The sequence below is a fragment of the Temnothorax nylanderi genome, unplaced genomic scaffold, assembly GCF_030848795.1.
Source record: "Temnothorax nylanderi isolate EJ_2023f unplaced genomic scaffold, tnyl_v1.0 TNYL_tig0025_pilon, whole genome shotgun sequence".
NCBI lineage: Eukaryota > Metazoa > Arthropoda > Insecta > Hymenoptera > Formicidae > Temnothorax > Temnothorax nylanderi.
This window is the reverse complement of record NW_027249087.1, coordinates 806907-825837: the sequence shown is the minus strand read 5'-3', so window position 1 is coordinate 825837 and position 18931 is coordinate 806907. Positions and strand designations below refer to the sequence as shown.

The following is an 18931-nucleotide window of genomic DNA, read 5'->3' as shown; positions in this document are numbered from 1 at the left end:
ACCACGAAGCTCCCCGAGTTTCAAAGTTGAACGACGGCACACGCCGTCTGGATTGTTCGAAACCCTGCGTAATTCCTCGAGAAGAAACTCCGCGGATTAATTTTGTTTCGAAATCTCAGAGTTTGCCAGAGATTAAAGTCAAAGAATTGCTCGATTGCTCTTTCGAATAAAAGTGGGTCCAATTGCGAAATATACAAAAGCACAGAGGGCATCAAACTAACGCGTCACGAATCTTATTAAATTCGCGATAGAGGAAATCGGTGTTATTTTTACTTCGAGGAAGGATCGCTGAAGCTTCCTGGTTTTTAATTAGTGCCGGGTAAAAAAAGGTTTACCGGATAACTGAGGGCGAGCGGTTGCCCTGGTAGGATTAATAAATTAGCCATAAGGTTTTAAAGCGGCCACGTCGGTGGCTGAACTTGGGGTTGAAAGGAAAAAGTGAGAAAGAGAACGAGAGAGAAAAAAACGAGCGAAGGGGCAGATAATGGTTCCGGTCAACAAAATGAATACCGGCACGCGCTGTTCTTTCCGGATGTCTGAATAGACTTGTAACGAGTCGGTCAGGCCTGCCTCCGCTCCTACCTTTCTCCTATCTCCTATCTCATTCTTTCTCACCATCTCTCCTCTCTCTTTGTCTCCCCTTATAGATCTTATCCTCCTCTTCTCTCTATCGCAAATCTCTCTCTCTTTTCGTTTCTTTTTTCCCTGCAACGGTGCTGTAATGGAGCAACGAGAATCGGAGGGAAGAGAGAAAAGAGCGAGATTACAAGGGGTGAGAACGAGGACGAGCGCCGGTCACCGAGGGTGAGCCCGTGGTCGTGTTGTAATTGTGTTATTTTGTAGCCATTTCACGTGAGGGGTCCGCGGAAGGGGTAGACGTGTATATAAACACCGGGATTGTTTTATTTCGTCCAGCTTGCGCGACACGCGCCGAGACTTTCGCGTTCGGCGCCACGAAAAATCATCGCCGTCGTCAAGATAATCGGGGAGAATTGAGCGCCCGACGGTCGCTAATTATTAATTCGCCGTCAAAAGTCGTTAATCAGCGCAATTGAGTATTCACGTGTAATGGATGAATATTCACACGAGTCAATTAACCCCAGGACGAAAGTGCACATTGATAATAATGCCTACATTTCATACTCTAAATTATAAATTGGATTTATTTGCGCGTTATTTACTTGAAATTTATGTATTTTCAGTATTTTATCTTCATCGATAATTAAATATTACTCTCGCCAAATAAAATAAGATACGAAGGGACACATAATTAACGTGATTAAGATTTATTTTACAGTGTGCACAATATACGGAACAGCTTCAACAGTATCCGATATCCCTTAATTTCCAATACTTACAAAATGTATCATTTCGTTTACGTAGTTAATTGCATGATAAAACGTCTTCATATTCTCAAAGAACGAAAAGAATCGTTGAGTCGCGTGTTATGAGGTGTCCTTGTGAATCCAGGTGCATCGGATATCTTTAGTACACGCGATTGTATGATGCTGTCTCTTGCTTCTATAACATTTATCTTGACATGACATTGAGTTCTTGACAGGATAGCGTAACGTGTTTTGAAATAAATTTTGATTACTCTGGCAAGAGTAAATATTTATTTCACAGCGCACGATGCGAGCGTAGCGACGAGTTTAATACAATATGTAAATCCAATCGCACGAGATTGTAAGTGGTTTTATATAGGAACCTCTCTGGTAGAACCGATACAAAATTGCACGATTGTACGAGATACCCGATGCGTATAATAGTCCTCCGACACTTCCCCGCGCTAAATCGCATGCCGGACACGCTGGATAAGGAAAAGATCGGAGGTTCTAAAAAAAGAGAACAGCGCGAGGAACAATCACAAAGTGGATATTTACACACGGAGGCGCGCAGCGCCCTTAAAGGGAGGGTAGAGCCCTCGCGCGCGAGTAAAGGTCCTTTTTATGCGTGCGGTCGCAAAGGCAGCGTAAAATTGAGTTACAGGGCAGTTTATTTTTTTATTAGCCGACTCGACCCCGTCGCGCGCGCGCGCGGCCGATCTTTCTCGACGCGGAAAGGGTGGTTTTTGCGGCCGACGGATTTCCCGATAGCGGTTTTATGGCGTGTCAACACGCCCTTATACACGCCTGCATGTGAGCGTGCGGTGAATAAAAAAAAATACACAGCGCACGCGATCGTCACGCTAAATCGAAGAGATCAAGAGCAACTCTCGGCAGTAAGAGAGAAGGAGGGAAACGCAGAGTAGAAAGGAAAGAGTAAAAGAGAGAAAGGGTGATAGAGATTTTTGATTAAAACCCCAACTTGACCGACTCCGATACGACACTGTATCGCCGTCACGCTGATAAGTGCGCGCTTAATCGAGCCCATTTATCATGTCGTATTTTATCTGAGATTTCGCAACCGAGCAAACTATTTTAGTTACCCAATGTCTACATAAGCAGTCGAGATTTTGAACATTACTTGCGTTTTCTATTTTTAAAAATTATCATGATTATTTGTAGAATTAATTCCTCGTGCGTTTTTCGCGCTACAGACGTGAAATCAAACACGAGAGATTGAATTCTTGAAAGCGATCATCTTCGCAGCCACCGGCCGGAGAAAACGTTAAGGGGATAATGAGGACAGGCAGCCAAGCGCAGGGTGGTAATAAGGTGGCTTGAAGCGGCTGGGATGCTAGTCACGTTTCCAGCCGCTGACAGCTGTGGCTTATACGTATGACGTGGTATCAACCCCAAATTTCCCCGACTAGACACGTCGTGTCTTCGCTGCCCTAAGACCCTGGAATGCACTCGAACCTCCACCTGTCACACCATGGCGAATCTACAGTCTAACGCGCGATAACTTTGACTCTTTAAGTCTTCTCAGAAGAGAAAGAGATCGCGGTTTACCTTACTTTCGTGTATTACACTTATCGCGTCTAATCACCAAATCAATTTCATTGACCGTTTATTGACGATTGAAGGCATTTCAATGCAGTTAAAGCGCTGTTACTTTGCCAAGTATTTTCTAGTACCGCTTATTTAGAATATAGTTCCTCAAATCCGAAGCATTTTGAGTAATAAAAAAGGAGTAGAAGAGAATTAAGAGAAGATGTGTGGAATGTGTGGTTGTATCATAGGATACAGAGAGAATAATTTTGCTCGAAGAGACCTTGATTTCAGCATTTGAGTCATCACCCCTCGCTTCGTAATTATTGATTTTCTGTGCTGCCCTAACTCCCCTAACTTCATGGAGAGCAAGACAGAGAAAGCGAGAGAGGAAGACAGAGAGAAAGAGAGACAGGGAGAGGAACAGCGAAACCAAGAGAGTCGAAAATGCCTTTTGTCCCCTCTCGTAACGTATAACACACGAGCGGTAACCCTACCACGACTTACGATTACTATCTCTATAATTTAAAGAGTTCCAATTTTTATGCGCGCATTTATATTCCAAAGAAATTTAAAAAGTCTATTAATTTTTTAAAATCTTTTTAAAGTGCGGTATATCTTAATCTTGGAAACTGCATTATTTGTATTTACTTTTCCCTTATGTCTGTAATGTATATATTTTCTTTACAAAACTGGCGTACGTCAATATATGTATGCAAGAAAAAATGTATCGTCGTAGCTAGATGTTCATATTTTAGCAAACTTTAATTATCCACATTAGAATTAATCGCGAAATAATGAGATATCTATTGTTTCGGAGAATTAATACAGTATCTTAGAAAACTGAAAATTGAGTAACTACGAACGATTGCGTTGATATTATTGTAGTATCAGTATGAACATCAATATTTTCCAAAATATAATTCATATCTTATCTGACTGAAAAAAGCAATCGCGTCAGTATCAGTAGCAATATTAATTTGTAGTACATTTCTTTTTCCTATATATATTATTTATTTTTATTTTATAATTTTGAAACTTCTTATTTGTCGGATTTATAATTCAGAAAAATGTCTGCAAATAATTCCATCATAATGAATCAACAAGAACACAGTATTAGTTTCATTAATATCAATTTAGATATATACCATTTCATAACGCGAGAGACAAGAAATCCTCACCTCTGCCGAGACTGGACGGAGACATAGACATTCCCGGCCTGCTACTGTCGAAAGTGCCGGGTCTCTCTGGCATTTTCATGACATTGTCCTGCTGGCCGTTCGCCGAAGGCACATCAGCAGCGACTGTCGGACTAGACGTAGTGGTGGTCGTCGACACGGTCGTAATGGTTATACTGGCGATGCTGTTTGCATTAGGATTCCCGGCAGGATTCGCAGTGCTGCTGCTGTCATTAGCGCCGTTGTTCCCGTTGGCAGTTTTATTGCCGACCACCCCGTTGCCGTTCGCATTCGCGGTGTTGACGTTGCTCGCACTGCCGTTGCTCGCGGCGGTGCAACTGCTCACAGCGGCAACACTCACCACCCCTTCCCTCGCGATATCCTGAATCGCACTGGCCGCTCTGGAGCCCACCCCTGCGGGCTGAAGGATCGTGTATTGTTTCGAGGAATCGGGACTCGTGACGGAAGGTGGACCGCCGGTAGGGCTCTTGCTAGGAGACACAGAATTGCTAGTTACATCATGAGTCGTCACATGATGACTCTCCTCCTTTGACGACTTCAGCTGCAATAGCGACACTGTAGACGAGTGCTTGTCCTCGGACGCGGGCGAGATGCCGGATACAGGCTGCGGCGTCGGCATCGTTGGCCCGGGCGTCGGATATCCCACGAATGTAGCGGCGGCTGGATATGGACCGATCGGTGGGATCGCCGAAGAGGCTACTGGGACCGACGAAGAGCTGCGGCACGATGCTTTCGAATGATCCGTGTTAGGCGGCCTGAAGGCAGATGTTGCCGAGAACGGAGAACTCACTGGTGGCGACGAGGACGACGAAGTCCCCGTAGATGAGACTTTCATATTGGTATCGTTATATTGTCTTTGATAGTTTGTGTAAAGTGGTTGGTGCTGCTGTTGCCTACTAATATTTTGAGGTGATTGACCGTTTTTGCAAGTCCGATCCCGTTCCCGGTCGTTTGATCTGTCCCGATCGCCCTCGTCCTTGTCAGCGGCCGGATCCGACATGTCAATTTCTAGTTCGTTGGACGAATCATCGACTAACTCGTTGAAGTCCGGCGGATCGTATCTGGAATATTTGTCCGACTGCCTTCCCTGAGAGTCGATGTGTGCGCTCACCACGTTCCTCTCGTTCCTCTCTTTGCTTGCCAACGAACGAACGGAAATCGGTCTAATTTTCGGCGGTTCGTTCTGATTAACGTTGTTAACTTGAGACTGAATGTTCGCGCATTCGTTTTCTATCTTCAACAGATTGTCCAGGTCTTTCTTAATTTTCGTCGGATGCTGTGGTTGCCTCGAATGTTCTTGCTGTTTATTCTGTTGCATCTTACCCGATCGATCCTGTTGTCCGCGAAGAGTTATCACGTCCTTCAACGAACAACCGGTGTCGTTACTCGCACTCGAAGACGTTGATATCGACGAGGGCGACAATTTAGGATTTTCTTTCTTTTCCTCGAAGAGATTCTCAAAGTTAGACTCGTATCTATCCTCGTCCGAATTGCCTCTTTGATACAAGGATCCTCTAGGTCCCGGCCAGCTACCTGACAGACTCTTCAACGCGGCTTCCGTTTCTCTTATAAGAGTCTCGTCGTCTTCGGGTTCTTCGCTGTGCTTGCTCGACTTCCTGGCAGGACTACCCAAGTTACTCGATGTAAACGCGCGCTTCTTCTGGGGCAACGGTATGTTTTTGTTGGGATCAACGACGATGTCGATCTTTCGCACATCATCATCACGAGCGCTTTTCCTCCTCCGCTTCGTCGCGGCGTCAGTCATCTCCATCTCTTGCGGCGCGCTCGTCTGCAGGCCCTTCTTGCCGATCAACAATTGCTGCTGCGACTGTTGCGACGGCTGCTGCGTTTGTTTAGGATTCTGCGTAACCGACTCTGCTTCCAGCTTCCGCTTTTTGAGATGAGCCATCGCATTCTGTCCGCCCGGCACGCTGGTCAGTTCCACCCTGGAACACAAAAATTCCAGAGGATCAGCAAGTCTGCTCTGCCATGCGGGCGCAAGAGACGCAAGAGGTGCGTTCGGTACACGAGTGCAAAATCGTCGGTTTCAACGCCGGCGCAATCTAACGAGAAAAATAATCCATCTCGCTCAGGATCCGCACTGCTCTTTCGTTAGAGAAGGATCCCCAGCGCCTCCCACAGGTCACTTTTCTTTTTCCCTTCGTCATCTACACTTAACAGCGCGTTCAAAGTCTAAGGGTCTATCTCTCAAGAGAATTCACCTGATATCCGCCGAAGATTGTCGAGTGCGTGGCCACGAATCCGAAGAATCATTCTGCGAAGAATCATGCAGCTGAGATGCGTCTGTATTTCTCCTTGTCTCTTTCTTTCCCTGTTTGTCCTGGTGAACGATCGCTTGGCTCTTTTCGTGTTATTTATCTTTTTCTATAGCGGGGCACACTCTATCTTGCTTCGTTCTTGCGACGGATTCGAGATATTTAGACAAGCACTGCGTGACACGCACGCGCGCACGCACACAGTGAAGACACGCGCGCTTGACAAACCGCCGATGTATATATATATATACATATATAACTATATATACATATGTATGTATATGTATACATATATATATACATACATATATAGATAACACAAGTCCGGCTCGTGTACGCGATGGGCCCTTTCAGACGAGGTGCTCGCGAGCTACTGTGCTATGTTTAAGTTCGTTCGGGGGTGGCGATCTTCCGTCGCCCGCGGAGGGGATGAAGACTTGCGCGGGCAGTCGACGGCTTCTGCTTCGTCGCGAAAGGTGGGGGCGGGTTCTGCGCACTGTCCACCCCCTTGAGCTCGGCTGGAGCACGATTCCCAGCCCTTCTGCACATCCCCCTTGCTCACCTCGACCCCCGCCTTGGTTATCGTAGAAGGGGACACGGTTCCTGGGTGCACACCTAGGACTCTCTCTCTTTTCCAGTGTGTTGAGGTACGTGCTTCGCACACCTCTCCCGCTTATATCCACTCGCGTCTACATATACATGTACATATATACACATGTACATATATATATTATATATATGTGTATATAGATATATGTACTACTACCCCTCCGCTATCCCTCGGGCTGACGCGCCACTGTATGTACGTGCTACCTGGTTCTCTTTGCCGCTTTAGGAATCCGAGCAACATTGGTCCCGGCCAGCGACCTCGCGGATCTACTCCCTTCACAACTCGCGAGTTCTTTGCGCAGCTGAATTTTCAAAGGAAAAGTGAAATCTCTGTCGGTCTGAACAAAAATAACTTTGCTTATAGCAGATTTGTAATTTTCTCTTCATAGCATTTCTGATAAGCGATAATATAAGACGGTACTTGGGCAGATCTCGAAAGTCATTACGAATTCGATGTTGTGGTGAAGTATAGTGTACATAATTCCAAATATATAAACAAATATTAACGTAGCAAGCATCAAATCTTTCGTCAAACAGTACTCACACATATATGCATAAGAAATAAAGCATTTATAGTTATTTGAGAGCAAAAATTCCGAAATTATAAATTACATAGCTAATAATAAGCTTTTTTAATATTGCCCATTTTAACCAAGTCTAGCCTGAATTTGATATCTAAGAAAATATCTCAGCAGAATGTCTTAACGATTAGAAATTATTTCAAACTAGCAAATTGTCTATCTTTCTGATGACTTGTAAGACTTTAGGCCTTTAACTGCACAACGTTCACCCTTTGGTACGCTTGTAAGGTTTACAGCGATAGGAGGAACCTACTGGAATTAGATAAACCCGAGCTCCTGGAGCTAGCGGAGGCAGAAGAAGAGCAGGATCAACGTCAGCGCTTAGCGGAGCTCCCTAGGATCCCAAGGAATGAGAGAGCTTCCCTTAAACCTTAAACCCTCCTCAGACCACGTAGCCGGGAGTTTAGAGCGACGAACTCTTGCTATGGACTGCGGTGGGAGGACGGCGGGAGTGCCCTCGTCCAAAATCGGAAGTTAAATCGCACCGGCGGCTTAAGACATTATCACTTTTCTTTGCGGACCAATGCTCTCTTGAAACTGGCCTTCGATAGTGGAACGGGTAAGGGCGAGTCGGAAAAGGGGGAAAGGAGGAAACACGACGCAAGAAAGAGCTGGAATCCCTTCAATTTGGGGATCGATGCGTCCTAGTTCACCCACCAATTATGTGTCAACCCTTACGGTTTGTGAAGAATAATTAAAAAGCAGGCAGTTTTAATACGAGTGAATAACCCAGCAGATGTTGCTGACTTTAAATTCTCGCAAAAGAAAACATCGTCGAAGTCTTCGTCGGAAGTTGCTACAAGCGTCTTTAATATATCTCGTGAGGTAACAAATACGCTCAAATTTTTGTTCGTTATAGTGATTTGAATTTTATGGCTATCGAATAATATGGAATTTCCCTGCCTGGCAACATAAAACATTTTTAACACGTCGCCATGTTTTACCCAAGACTTCTTATAAAATAAGTTAAGTTATATTAAAGACGAAGTTATAATAGTAACGTATATTTTTTTGCTGCAAAATAATTTAATTTAATTTATATAAATTAAACAAAAGACTTTTAAGAGAAATAAGTTTTAACAACAAATGCAATGTAAATATACATTAATTTATATACTAATTGTTATTAAGTATCACGTAGTATGTTGGGCCTAATTTTTAATACTGAATCTAAATAGTTTGTACAGTTGTATACTATTGGGCAAAATTTATTAGACTTTTTGAGATAGATGTGAGTAATTTAAAAAAATATGTACTCGTCAATCAGTTAACAATTTTTGACCATAGTGCGGTCATAAGAAGATGGTTAAACAGAACACGATGACTCGAGGCGGACGATGGTGTCTCCTTTGCAAGGATTAGGGTATTAGGCGACATCACGTCACTAAAGTCTAAAGGAAGCTCCTTAGAACTGTGCTCGGAGAGATAGCCCAAACTTGCGTTCTCTATCTTCCTGGCGGTTCTTCGGATTCTGTCTCTCGCCTTCTCTCTCTCTCTCTCTCTCTCTCTCTCTCTCTCTCTCTCTCTCTCTCTCTCTCTCTCTCTCTCTCTCTCTCTCTCTCTCTCTCTCTCTCTCTCTCTCTCTCTCTCTCTCTCTCTCTCTCTCTCTCTCTCTCCTTCTTGTCCTCGATCCACTTCTTCTTCTCCCTTTGACCTTCCTCGGTTCTCTGTCTTCAATGTCCTTCGTCAGTCCTCTGATATTCTTCTTAAATCCCAATTAGACAAATTATCGACGAATCACAATTCTTTAGCAGTTATGTTAAAGGCGTAGCGAATCAGATCTGCTATACTCCCAAGATATCAGTGTTTTTGGCCAGAAAGTATAATATTGTAATAGCGTCCCTCAATGTCAGTCTATTAGATTAATGGCGTAATCGAAAGAATAAATTGTGAAGAGAAATCATGGACAAGGCTTGACAAAAATAACGACAGTCTGAACGTTCTTCTCGTAAATATATTGATACGTAGCGAGTTCCTTTGCAATTGCGAAAATCACGCGTTAGTAGCTTCAGTCCTGGAGTCTGTCGGGGGGTGTTCTCGAGAAAAGGCAGTCATACGTCTTTTTCTCGCCAACGTGCGAGGGTGGGCGAGATCGGCGCTAGGCGAGCGCCGGATAATTTAGGGGTCTCTCACGCGTGGATAATGGGGAACTTGGCTAATGCACCCCACTTGGCACCACGTGGATTCGCATGAATTTTGCGATTCGACCTTTGTGCCTCCCTCATTCGCTGCTGCTAACGACTCGCGCATGAAAACGGCAATGAATTTAATTGTTATAACTGAACAAAGGTAAACTTATCGCGATTAGATTACGCCTAAGATATTGAAATATTATATCGACAAAAAAAGTTCTATTTAAATTCATTTAAAAATCAATATTCTATCGCTGTTCTACTACTTTGTTCCCGCGATACATCGAATAAAATAATAATAGTCTGAGCGAACGTTTTAAAACGTGCTTTTTATTAACGATGCAAGTAGTATCTCTTTTAAGTTGCATCATCTCTATATAAGTCTGAAGCTAACGGTATCGGAACTGTCTTTATTTCTAGACCGCTTCAAGATGCCGTTGTCATTCACTTTCTATAGCATGGCAAAAACAAGGAGGGAGCGAGAGAGTGAGCGACAGAGAAGATTTTAAAGCAGATTTAGATCGTTGATATAGTGAGAGAAAAATGCTGTGACCGGGACAGCTGAGCTGTTTGGTTGGACATCATTTTGCCGTTCAGCTCGAGGGAATACTTCGTCGTCGTCTAGCTACTAACTGTCCGTCCATTCGTCGAGCTTTCTCCTCTTTCCTTCCTATTTTTTTTCTTTTCGTTCGTCCCATGAGCATACCCTCGCTTACCGGCTGACGTCTTAAACCAATCGAATTCTGATCAAATATTTAGCGCTGACCGGGCCAACGCTTTAAGTGGCCCCTCCATCGCTGGACTTTCTTCCAATAAATCCTTCACGTTACATCTCCTAAAATTTCAGCGAATCAACAAATTTCAAGGGCAACCTTCTTAGAAAAAACTCAATACACTCAAGTTTCAATAAATAAATCTATTGATAAAATATTCAAGATTTCTCTTAAAATTCTTAATCTGTAAATACATAAGGTTCAACATTGTTTTACGAAAGATGTGATGTTACAGATGTTAAAAAAAATTTATTGTAGATCAGTTGAAGGTGCCCATAAAAACTAAAAATTAAGAAAATGGGAGTGCCCAGCTACAATTTCCCGGTAATTCTCACTCGTACGTACGAAACGTATTCTGGAAACATTAAGTATCGCCGATCGAGGCGTTGATTAACGACCGAGGCTGCAGATCGGCGATTCTAGCTCGAAGTCGAGGTCGCTTTTTTGTCCCTTTCGCCACACGGCAATACGTCACGCGTCCCGGTTTCGGGGTGTAATTAAAGAGAGCGCAGAACAGCATGACGCCTCGGGCCTGTCTGGGGGGGTGTAAGAAGCGGGGCGAGGCGACCGGGGCCGAGGGTACGCGCGGGATATAAGGGACGTGTTTTACCGAGGGATACTTACACACCATCCCCGCGCGGCACATATTTTCATATAACAAAACCATCTGCGTGCCGCGCATAACAAATTTCAACTGATTTATAGCGAGCCCGTTGGCGGTGGGAGGCCGCAAATTTTCGCAGTTACGAAAGTCGGCGACTGCGCCGTTGCGAAACGACCGTTCTCTTACGCCTCTCTGTTTATAAAATAACGTCTTTTCTGAGTTTAGCCACCTCAGAAGAAGATCGTAACTACGTACCCGACACGTCTAGCCCGCGTGATGAATCCGGATCATTTTCAAATCAAGCACACGGACGGACAATTTCTACATCGCGTAACTGACGTCAAAAATGCGCGATCTTCCATCATATGCGAAAATGCGGAAGTATGATGGAGTTCGCAAACTTCAGAGCCGTTTCAAAGCTTCGCATTCTTGGCTATCCTCATCCCACAGGCGACGGAGAAATTGAAAAGGACATCACGTCTCCCAGGGGTTTAATGCTGATATCCGCTGGAAAGGCGACCTTAAAGGGTTGCAAAGGGGGCGGCAAAGACGGGTATACGGGGAAAGGGATAAAGGGAACGAGGGGGCTGGTAAGAAGCGACTGTGCTCGGACCAACCGACGTCCGACCGTGCCATCGGATCGATAATGTCATAGTGACAAGTACCAGTATGTGTATACGCGCTTCTTATACACGTAGGACAACGTTATTCGAGTTAGTTTGGAGATCCACATTGATGAATTTTACATGTATCCAATAACTGCAAAATGTTATCTTTTCTACTTTCGATAATAAATATTTAAAATGTTTTTCTTCCCTTAACTGTAGTCATAGTACGCAGTAGCCATAACCGTTTTTATTCTATAATAAATTATATATAAGTTAAAATATACAAAAATGCAATGGATAATAAAGAAATATTCATATATCGTTTTTCTTTTAATAATTCAATTAATTGCAGCAGATAAAAGTGTGTAGAGGAGATACTTATTACACATAATTCTAAGGTCTAAATTAAAAAATTAACAAAACATGAAGATATATATATATATAGTAATAAAAAATATTCTAGTTTACAATGTACTATTTTTTACTTGCAATAAGCAGAGAGAAAGAGAGAGAGAGAGAAGGAGAATGCGATATAAGGACATGTATTTAATATTACTGTAAGGTTTAAATACAACGTAACATCATCACTTTATACTGCCATCGTATAAGTGTGTATTATAGTTAGTATTTCTAAATTCTTTCGTAAAATGTTAACGGAAAGTTCATGCGAGCGATGTCTCATGCGATTCAAGGCAGCCAGATTTTAAAGCCGGCGAGTCGCGAGTTCTTACTGCAAAACAAGGAGGGCAGTAAATCTGGAAACGAACCTGGAATAAACTGTCCGGGACTATAGCCATAATAATATGCCTCCACCGACGCCGCCGCCAGATTGTTACGGGTAGCTGGAATTGCCTCCCCGAAAAGCGGTTCGCCTCGCGCCGTTCTTGGATTACGATGCAATTTCTCGAGCCTCGCACTGATGACGGCCCTTAAAACTCGAGGACCCTCCCGCCGCAGCACGCTTCGTGACATTATATGTATGTATGGCAATGCACGTCAATGAATTTGAACATCGTTCTCCTCATGAATGCTGTCCGTATTGTTAAAATTGGGTAATAAATAAGATGGATTACAAGCATTACCGCGACATATCAAATTTGAATTTCGAAGTGAAGTATCGAAATCGAGATAAATGTAAAAGTTATAAAATTTAATTTTGGAATAATTTTTAAGATGTCATAGCAAGATAAAAATTTTCCTATTTTTAATTATCATTAGGATGTTGCATATTACAAATTTTGCAAATGTAACAAAGAATAGATAATAATTACAATACATAAAAAATGTACAGTTATATAAAAAATAATAGTCCCCACGATGCCGTATGAAAGATATGTTATACATTCTCGTATAAAAATGTGTCGCTACAGACACACACATAATAATTTCGTGCATGTGCAGGAACATATAGGAAAAATGCTAATTTTGCTTCCTAACGAAGCGTTATCACGGTATGCGCGTATATGTACGGTGAAAAAAGATTCACGGCCGTTTGTTACGAGAGGCAGTTGTAACGGAAGGGCACGCGCGTACCGGGTAACATGATTACAAATATATCATAAACTCTCCGCCGATCGGTCTTGCCGTGCGGAGGGCGCAGCCGAGAGAGGGTCCGTGTTGGGAAAGAAGGAGCGTGTCCTTCGACACGCGATACACGTACGTCGCCTGTCGATGCGGCTTTATCGCAGCAAATCACTGCCGCTCCGGCGATATAAAGACAAAGAGAAAAAGAGAGCGGAAATGGCCAAGGGACGGAGTGAGAATGAGTGAAAAGGGCACGTAGTACATCCCTCGGCTAAATCGAATTGACGGGGCACGTTCCTTCCATAGCCAGCGCCGGCGAGAAACCTTGGAAGGATACGCAGCGCAACGAGCAAACATTGCCCGGCAAACTGTATGATTTGTGCTGAATCCTGTGAAGTTTTCGGAATGAAAAGTAGTAGGAACGCGAAGCACGCTTCGAATCGGTGGATCTCGATGTAACTTACGAAACCGATGGCAGAAATTAATCTGGGGGAACAATCGAAACTGTCTGCAATTTATCTATATTCGACGAAACGCATTCATAGAATATTCATAAAATTTTATAGGATATTTCAATTCATGAGACATTTCTTTAGCTGTAAATATTATAAACTGAACTAAAAAGATAAAGAATTGTTTTGATATCAATGAATACCTACGTGAAATTATTTAATAAAAAATGATTAAGAGTTTAAGTTAACAATTCTCTTCAGCTCTCGAGAGTTAAGTTGCAATATGTGTGATGAACTTTTGTAGAGTAATTTCCATTTCAATTTTGTATGGCTAATAAAACATCATGCGTATCTGACACATCCTATATAAAAGAAATATTAAAAATTTTTATTAAAAATTCCGTCAATTCTCAGATTCTTTGCGAATGCAATCTAAGATTTATTAAAAATTTGTCCTCCGATCAATTCTCATGTTAGTAATTCTCGAAGAAAGGCCAGTACGCGGAACGGGAAAATTCGTCGAGATTCCATGAGGACTCTCTCAAAAACAGAGAAGAATCGGACTGAGCGCAAAAGTGCGGCGAGGAAAGCGCTATCGCGATATCGTGAATTCGCCTTTACGGAAACCGCCCTCGCGGCCCGAGACAGCCAGATATCTCGGAATGTTTTACACCTCATTAGGCAACAATGTGTTGTTGCCAGGGTGAATTATATCGGGCATGAGACGCCCGTCAAGACAAATGGCTCGAACCGGAGGTAATTGTGGGCTTTTATTAGCTCTGGTTTCTCCCGTTGGCTACGAATCGCGCAACGCGGGAGACGCCGAGCCAGTGGCGCAGCGACAGCAACCCTTCTAACTCCCCCTGCGCCTTTCGTCCCTACATCCACCCACATCTCCTCCGCCCGTCGTACCATTGCTTTCGACGGTGCGTAATTACTCGCGTGACAGTAATGCGGGAATGCGAATCTCGCCTCTCTAATACCTGCAGAGTCATCCCCTTGTATTTAGTTTCTGCGCTTCTTGCGACGCAGTCCGATCGCTTCGTTTCGCTCCTTCGCGATGCCCTTCGACTTTTAATCGAGTCGATCGCAATGGGATTAGGAAAAATCTCGAGAGTCACGTTCACAAAAATTTAATGGTTGTCCTTCGGCTATGCGAAGCCGCCGCCAATTACGTTACAGCAGACTGAGCATCAATGGGAGAGACTCGTATTCTTTATTACTTTAATTTTACGCACATCTGTAAGATATCAAATAGTAAATTAAATTACAATTTCATAAAAGTTTTGACATAAAGCTTAGTAAAATATATTTCTAAAAGTAACAATATGTATGTGAAGATCATTACGGCGTGGTAACAAAGGAAGTTGCACCATAAATAGAATCGTTGAGCGAAACGGAGTTAGTGACAGGAAGTTGTGGAATAAGATTGTCATTTCTCATGTGTCCTCTCGCTCTTTTTTTCGACAGCGAGCGAAAGCGTGCCCGTTTTCGAGGGGAAACTACAGGCTTTTGAAAGACCATATTTTCACAACGAGAGAGCCGCTATCCACACGTTATTACGAGGTACGAGTCGCTCGCTACATATGCGGGCCAAGCTTGTCTCCCTCTTTCGCTCCTCGTTGCCCCCGCGACTCATGTATTTATGCATTTCCACCGACTGGCTGCTCCTTGACTCGCATTCACGCATACATGCGGGCGGAAACCCGCGTCGAAAACACGCGTAAATCGGCCATATTCGCGTTGCACAGTAAAGAAAAATAATATAGTCGAAATAGAGACGCAAAGAGCTTGAATTTCCTTGAAAAATGACGTTGGCGAGAAAAAATGCATACGTAAGGTGTCGAGAATAAATTTAAATTGCAATTACACAATACAGTATGGCAAATAAAGTTTTCCTCTTGGATTAGAAATCGGTTGTCGTGGTTTCTACCAGACACTCGTGGTTGCCTTTCGTTATATGAGAGCCATATTTACTCATTGCATTCAATTCGGATTCACTTACGGTATGATTTACTCGACGAAGGCGTACCTGGAAGCTGGTGATGGGAATTTATTGGAGGCGGAGGTTGCCCTAAAAGCCAAAGTGCGATGCGCAGGGGCAAGGAGAGAGAAGAAGAGCAGGGAAGAAGGACGGACGAAGAGAGAACCCGCGAGAGGGACAGCGGACCAAGGGAAAGGAAGATAAAGGGTACGTCCTTTCCTCATATTCTGTATCCTGCATGGCTCATAAAAGTTTGTAAGGACGTCTTCCGAAATGCAGATTTATCACAACGCTTTTGTCTGCGAGAGTCCGTTGCTTTTTAGAATTCTTCATGATTATAAGTAACAATATTATACATAAAGCGACAGTGTGAAAATATGTTAAATATCGCACATTTTTTTCATGATAAAATTACGTCAATATATATAGTCAACATTTTATTAAAACTTTAATTAAATATTATTCAATTAAATTAAAGATTTTAAATTTAAAATTATATCAAAGATACTCTACTTGAAATTAATACCAAAATTCGAGAAAACGCGATTTCCATAAATTACATTCATGGCAATGACTTTTTAACTACGTTGATGTTATGGAGTTAGCAAATGGGCACCGATACATTTTCAGAAAAATATCTATAGAAGAGAGCTTATGGATAATTTATATCAGTTCGGGGAGAAAATGCTTTAAGAGTATACATTATATAAGCGGTGGAGTATACATGGCGTTCCTTTATTCAGCAATATTGAATTTTTATTCGCCTCTTGTGTAACTGTCGACCCGTCTGGCATTATTATGCTGTAAAATACATGTGCAACTTAAATCAGAATGATAATAATCGTATCTAGACACGGATGATCATCTCTGAAGCATTTGCTCGCTCGACCTCTTGTTATAATAAATCATCCAATTTTGCACAGACTTGCGGTTGATAAACAAGTAGCTATTACATTTGCTGAACAACGTTTCTATTGCATTATTCAAGGCATTCTTTTATATTTTCCAGACTACCAATTGTGTTATTTAAATATGTCAAAACATAGACTATAATTTTTATCACAATTCAACTTCAATAGAGAAACTATTTCAATAACTAATTATAAACAATGTAAATTATTTAAACTACCTCATGTTCACGTATTCACTGATACATATAAATATAGCTTCGTGATATGTAAGCTTATGTAATACAGGATTAGTATTTAAATGAAAATACAGAAGAGCCGCGAGAATAGCAAAGCAAAACGAGCACTAGTTGGGCTTGGCAATTTACGCGCAGAGCGGGATTTCGGTCGATCGACGGGGACAGAGAATGCCACAGGGTGGAGCAGCGGTTGGGCAGGGAGGGAGAGAGGACAGGAGGTAGAGGACACAACCCCCCATGAACCCGAACATGAATTAAAGTTTTAATTTCTCTAAATCACTGTTCGCCCTCGAGCGCTTTCCACCAGACGGTCCGTTACTTATAGCCTTTGCCCTTTTTACCGCCTTCTTTTTTCCCATTCGCCTCGATCTTACCGACGGCCCGACCCTCGCCAATAGGGAGAAATCGATATGCACTTATCCGATGACTCTTGAGACCCCGAATAACGAATCCTCCCTCCTTTCCTTTTTTTCGTTTCTTTTTTTTTTCCTTTTCTTTTCCGCGCACTTCCGAACGATAAGCAGAACCGCCGGAAATTGTCCGACCTCGAATATTTCGGTCTTGCCGCGAGAGATTACCCGAGATTTATTTACATAGTTGGGTCTATATTTACTCGGAGAATGCACGCAAAACCTCTTCTTTCTGCACAAGTTCATTTTCTTTGCTTCGTTACTCGGTATCTGCATTCGGTATGCATTTGGTATTTTTAAATATAAGGTGCGATGAAATTTCTCCAGAAGAAAAATGAGCCATTTAATCATCTTTCGCCGCCAAAAATTTTCAAATTATCTATATACAGAAAAGTGCAATTATCAAGCTTTAGTTAATATAGTACCTTTATACAGTTGTTTATTTTCTCAACTATTACATAAAGCTAAAATCTCTTCATGTTGTGCAAACGAGATAATCTATTTTGACTCACTCTGCCTGAAGTTTACAATTATTTATATGTACGTGAGCATTTTTTACGAAAAAAAAACACTCACTTTTATTTTTACGCTGCGCCAATCAATTACGCTGAATAATATTCGAGATAGGAATAAAAGCACAAAGCGAACAAATTCAAAAATCGCTTAATACGCGGTGCTGCAAAATGCGCGGCAGCAATCCCGCCGCTCGCCCGTGTTTTCGGGCCAAAAGGGAGAAACGGGGGTTGTTCATTTAAAATCATGACGTCGGTTGGAGGGCGTTAGTACGGCGCAGCGGAGGCGTTAGTATTAACGTTAGGTACCCGCCGGTCGGGCCACCTACAAGAAGTTCACACAGCCTCTCCTCCTTCTCCCATCTCGCTACCACCCTGCTTTCCCTACTGGGGTGACATATTGTTTCCATTCTGCTCTCTCGGGCTAAAGCGCAATAAAAAACTGGCATAAATATCACCTCTCTCCCCCCCCCCCCCGTACGTTTTTCTGCGCGACCCTACCATCTATGCGGTGCTCTGCAAAGCCAAGCCGGCGACAGTAAGAGAGAAGAAACACCCGATAACAGGCGGTGTAGCACCATACGAGAACACCATTGCTGTATTGCAGGACTAATTTGTCTGAGTGGCTTTTTGGACCGTGGAAAGGAAACTGCAAAGATCGCGAGATCTCACCTCTACATTTATCGTGACTTTTAATTTTCTTAGATAACATAGAGAGGTGAATCACTATATTATTCATTATGTACATAACACATTATAATTAATATCTTCTTATTATATAAATTTTAATATTTCTTTTAAAAGCTTTCGTGGAATATTTCATGTCACGTACGATAATACACTAATAAATATAATATTTAAGATTTCAAGTGAAAGATTATGTCTTTATTTGTTATCGTGTTTGTTTTATTTATTTTTAAGCTATGTTTTCACGTCAGAGATTATAAAATTTCATTTTAACAAAGTAAGAAAAAATTAGACATTTAGGCTTAGTCGTTGCATCACAGAAATAATAAATTATCATTATTATGTCGTTTTACAAAGAACCTTGATAATGTTCAAGGTAAATTTTATTTTGTCTATGTATATGGATCCATAGAGTATTATTTCGACGCGCGTCTCTTCGATTCTAATTTGTTATCTACAAGCAGAAGAAAATCAGAGCTATCCTAACGGAGATAGATATCATAGAGATGTTGATATCGTCCATCTTGATAATATCTGAAGCACCACGTAGCAGACGCGGC

General features: G+C 42.4%; 1 protein-coding gene across 7 annotated transcripts in view; it reads right to left on the bottom strand.

The window, feature by feature from the left end:
* Nucleotides 1–18931, bottom strand: part of LOC139769877 (uncharacterized) — a 288097-nt gene that overhangs the window by 23649 nt on the left and 245517 nt on the right. For 6 of the 7 annotated variants that reach the window (XM_071701356.1, XM_071701357.1, XM_071701363.1 and 3 more), the window contains one exon: nucleotides 4055–6018. In XM_071701356.1, the coding sequence (XP_071557457.1) occupies nucleotides 4055–6018 (1964 nt within the window). Of the gene's footprint in view, nucleotides 1–4054; nucleotides 6019–6294; nucleotides 6702–18931 lie in introns of those variants that run through there. The other variant, XM_071701361.1, reaches the window with a different exon arrangement.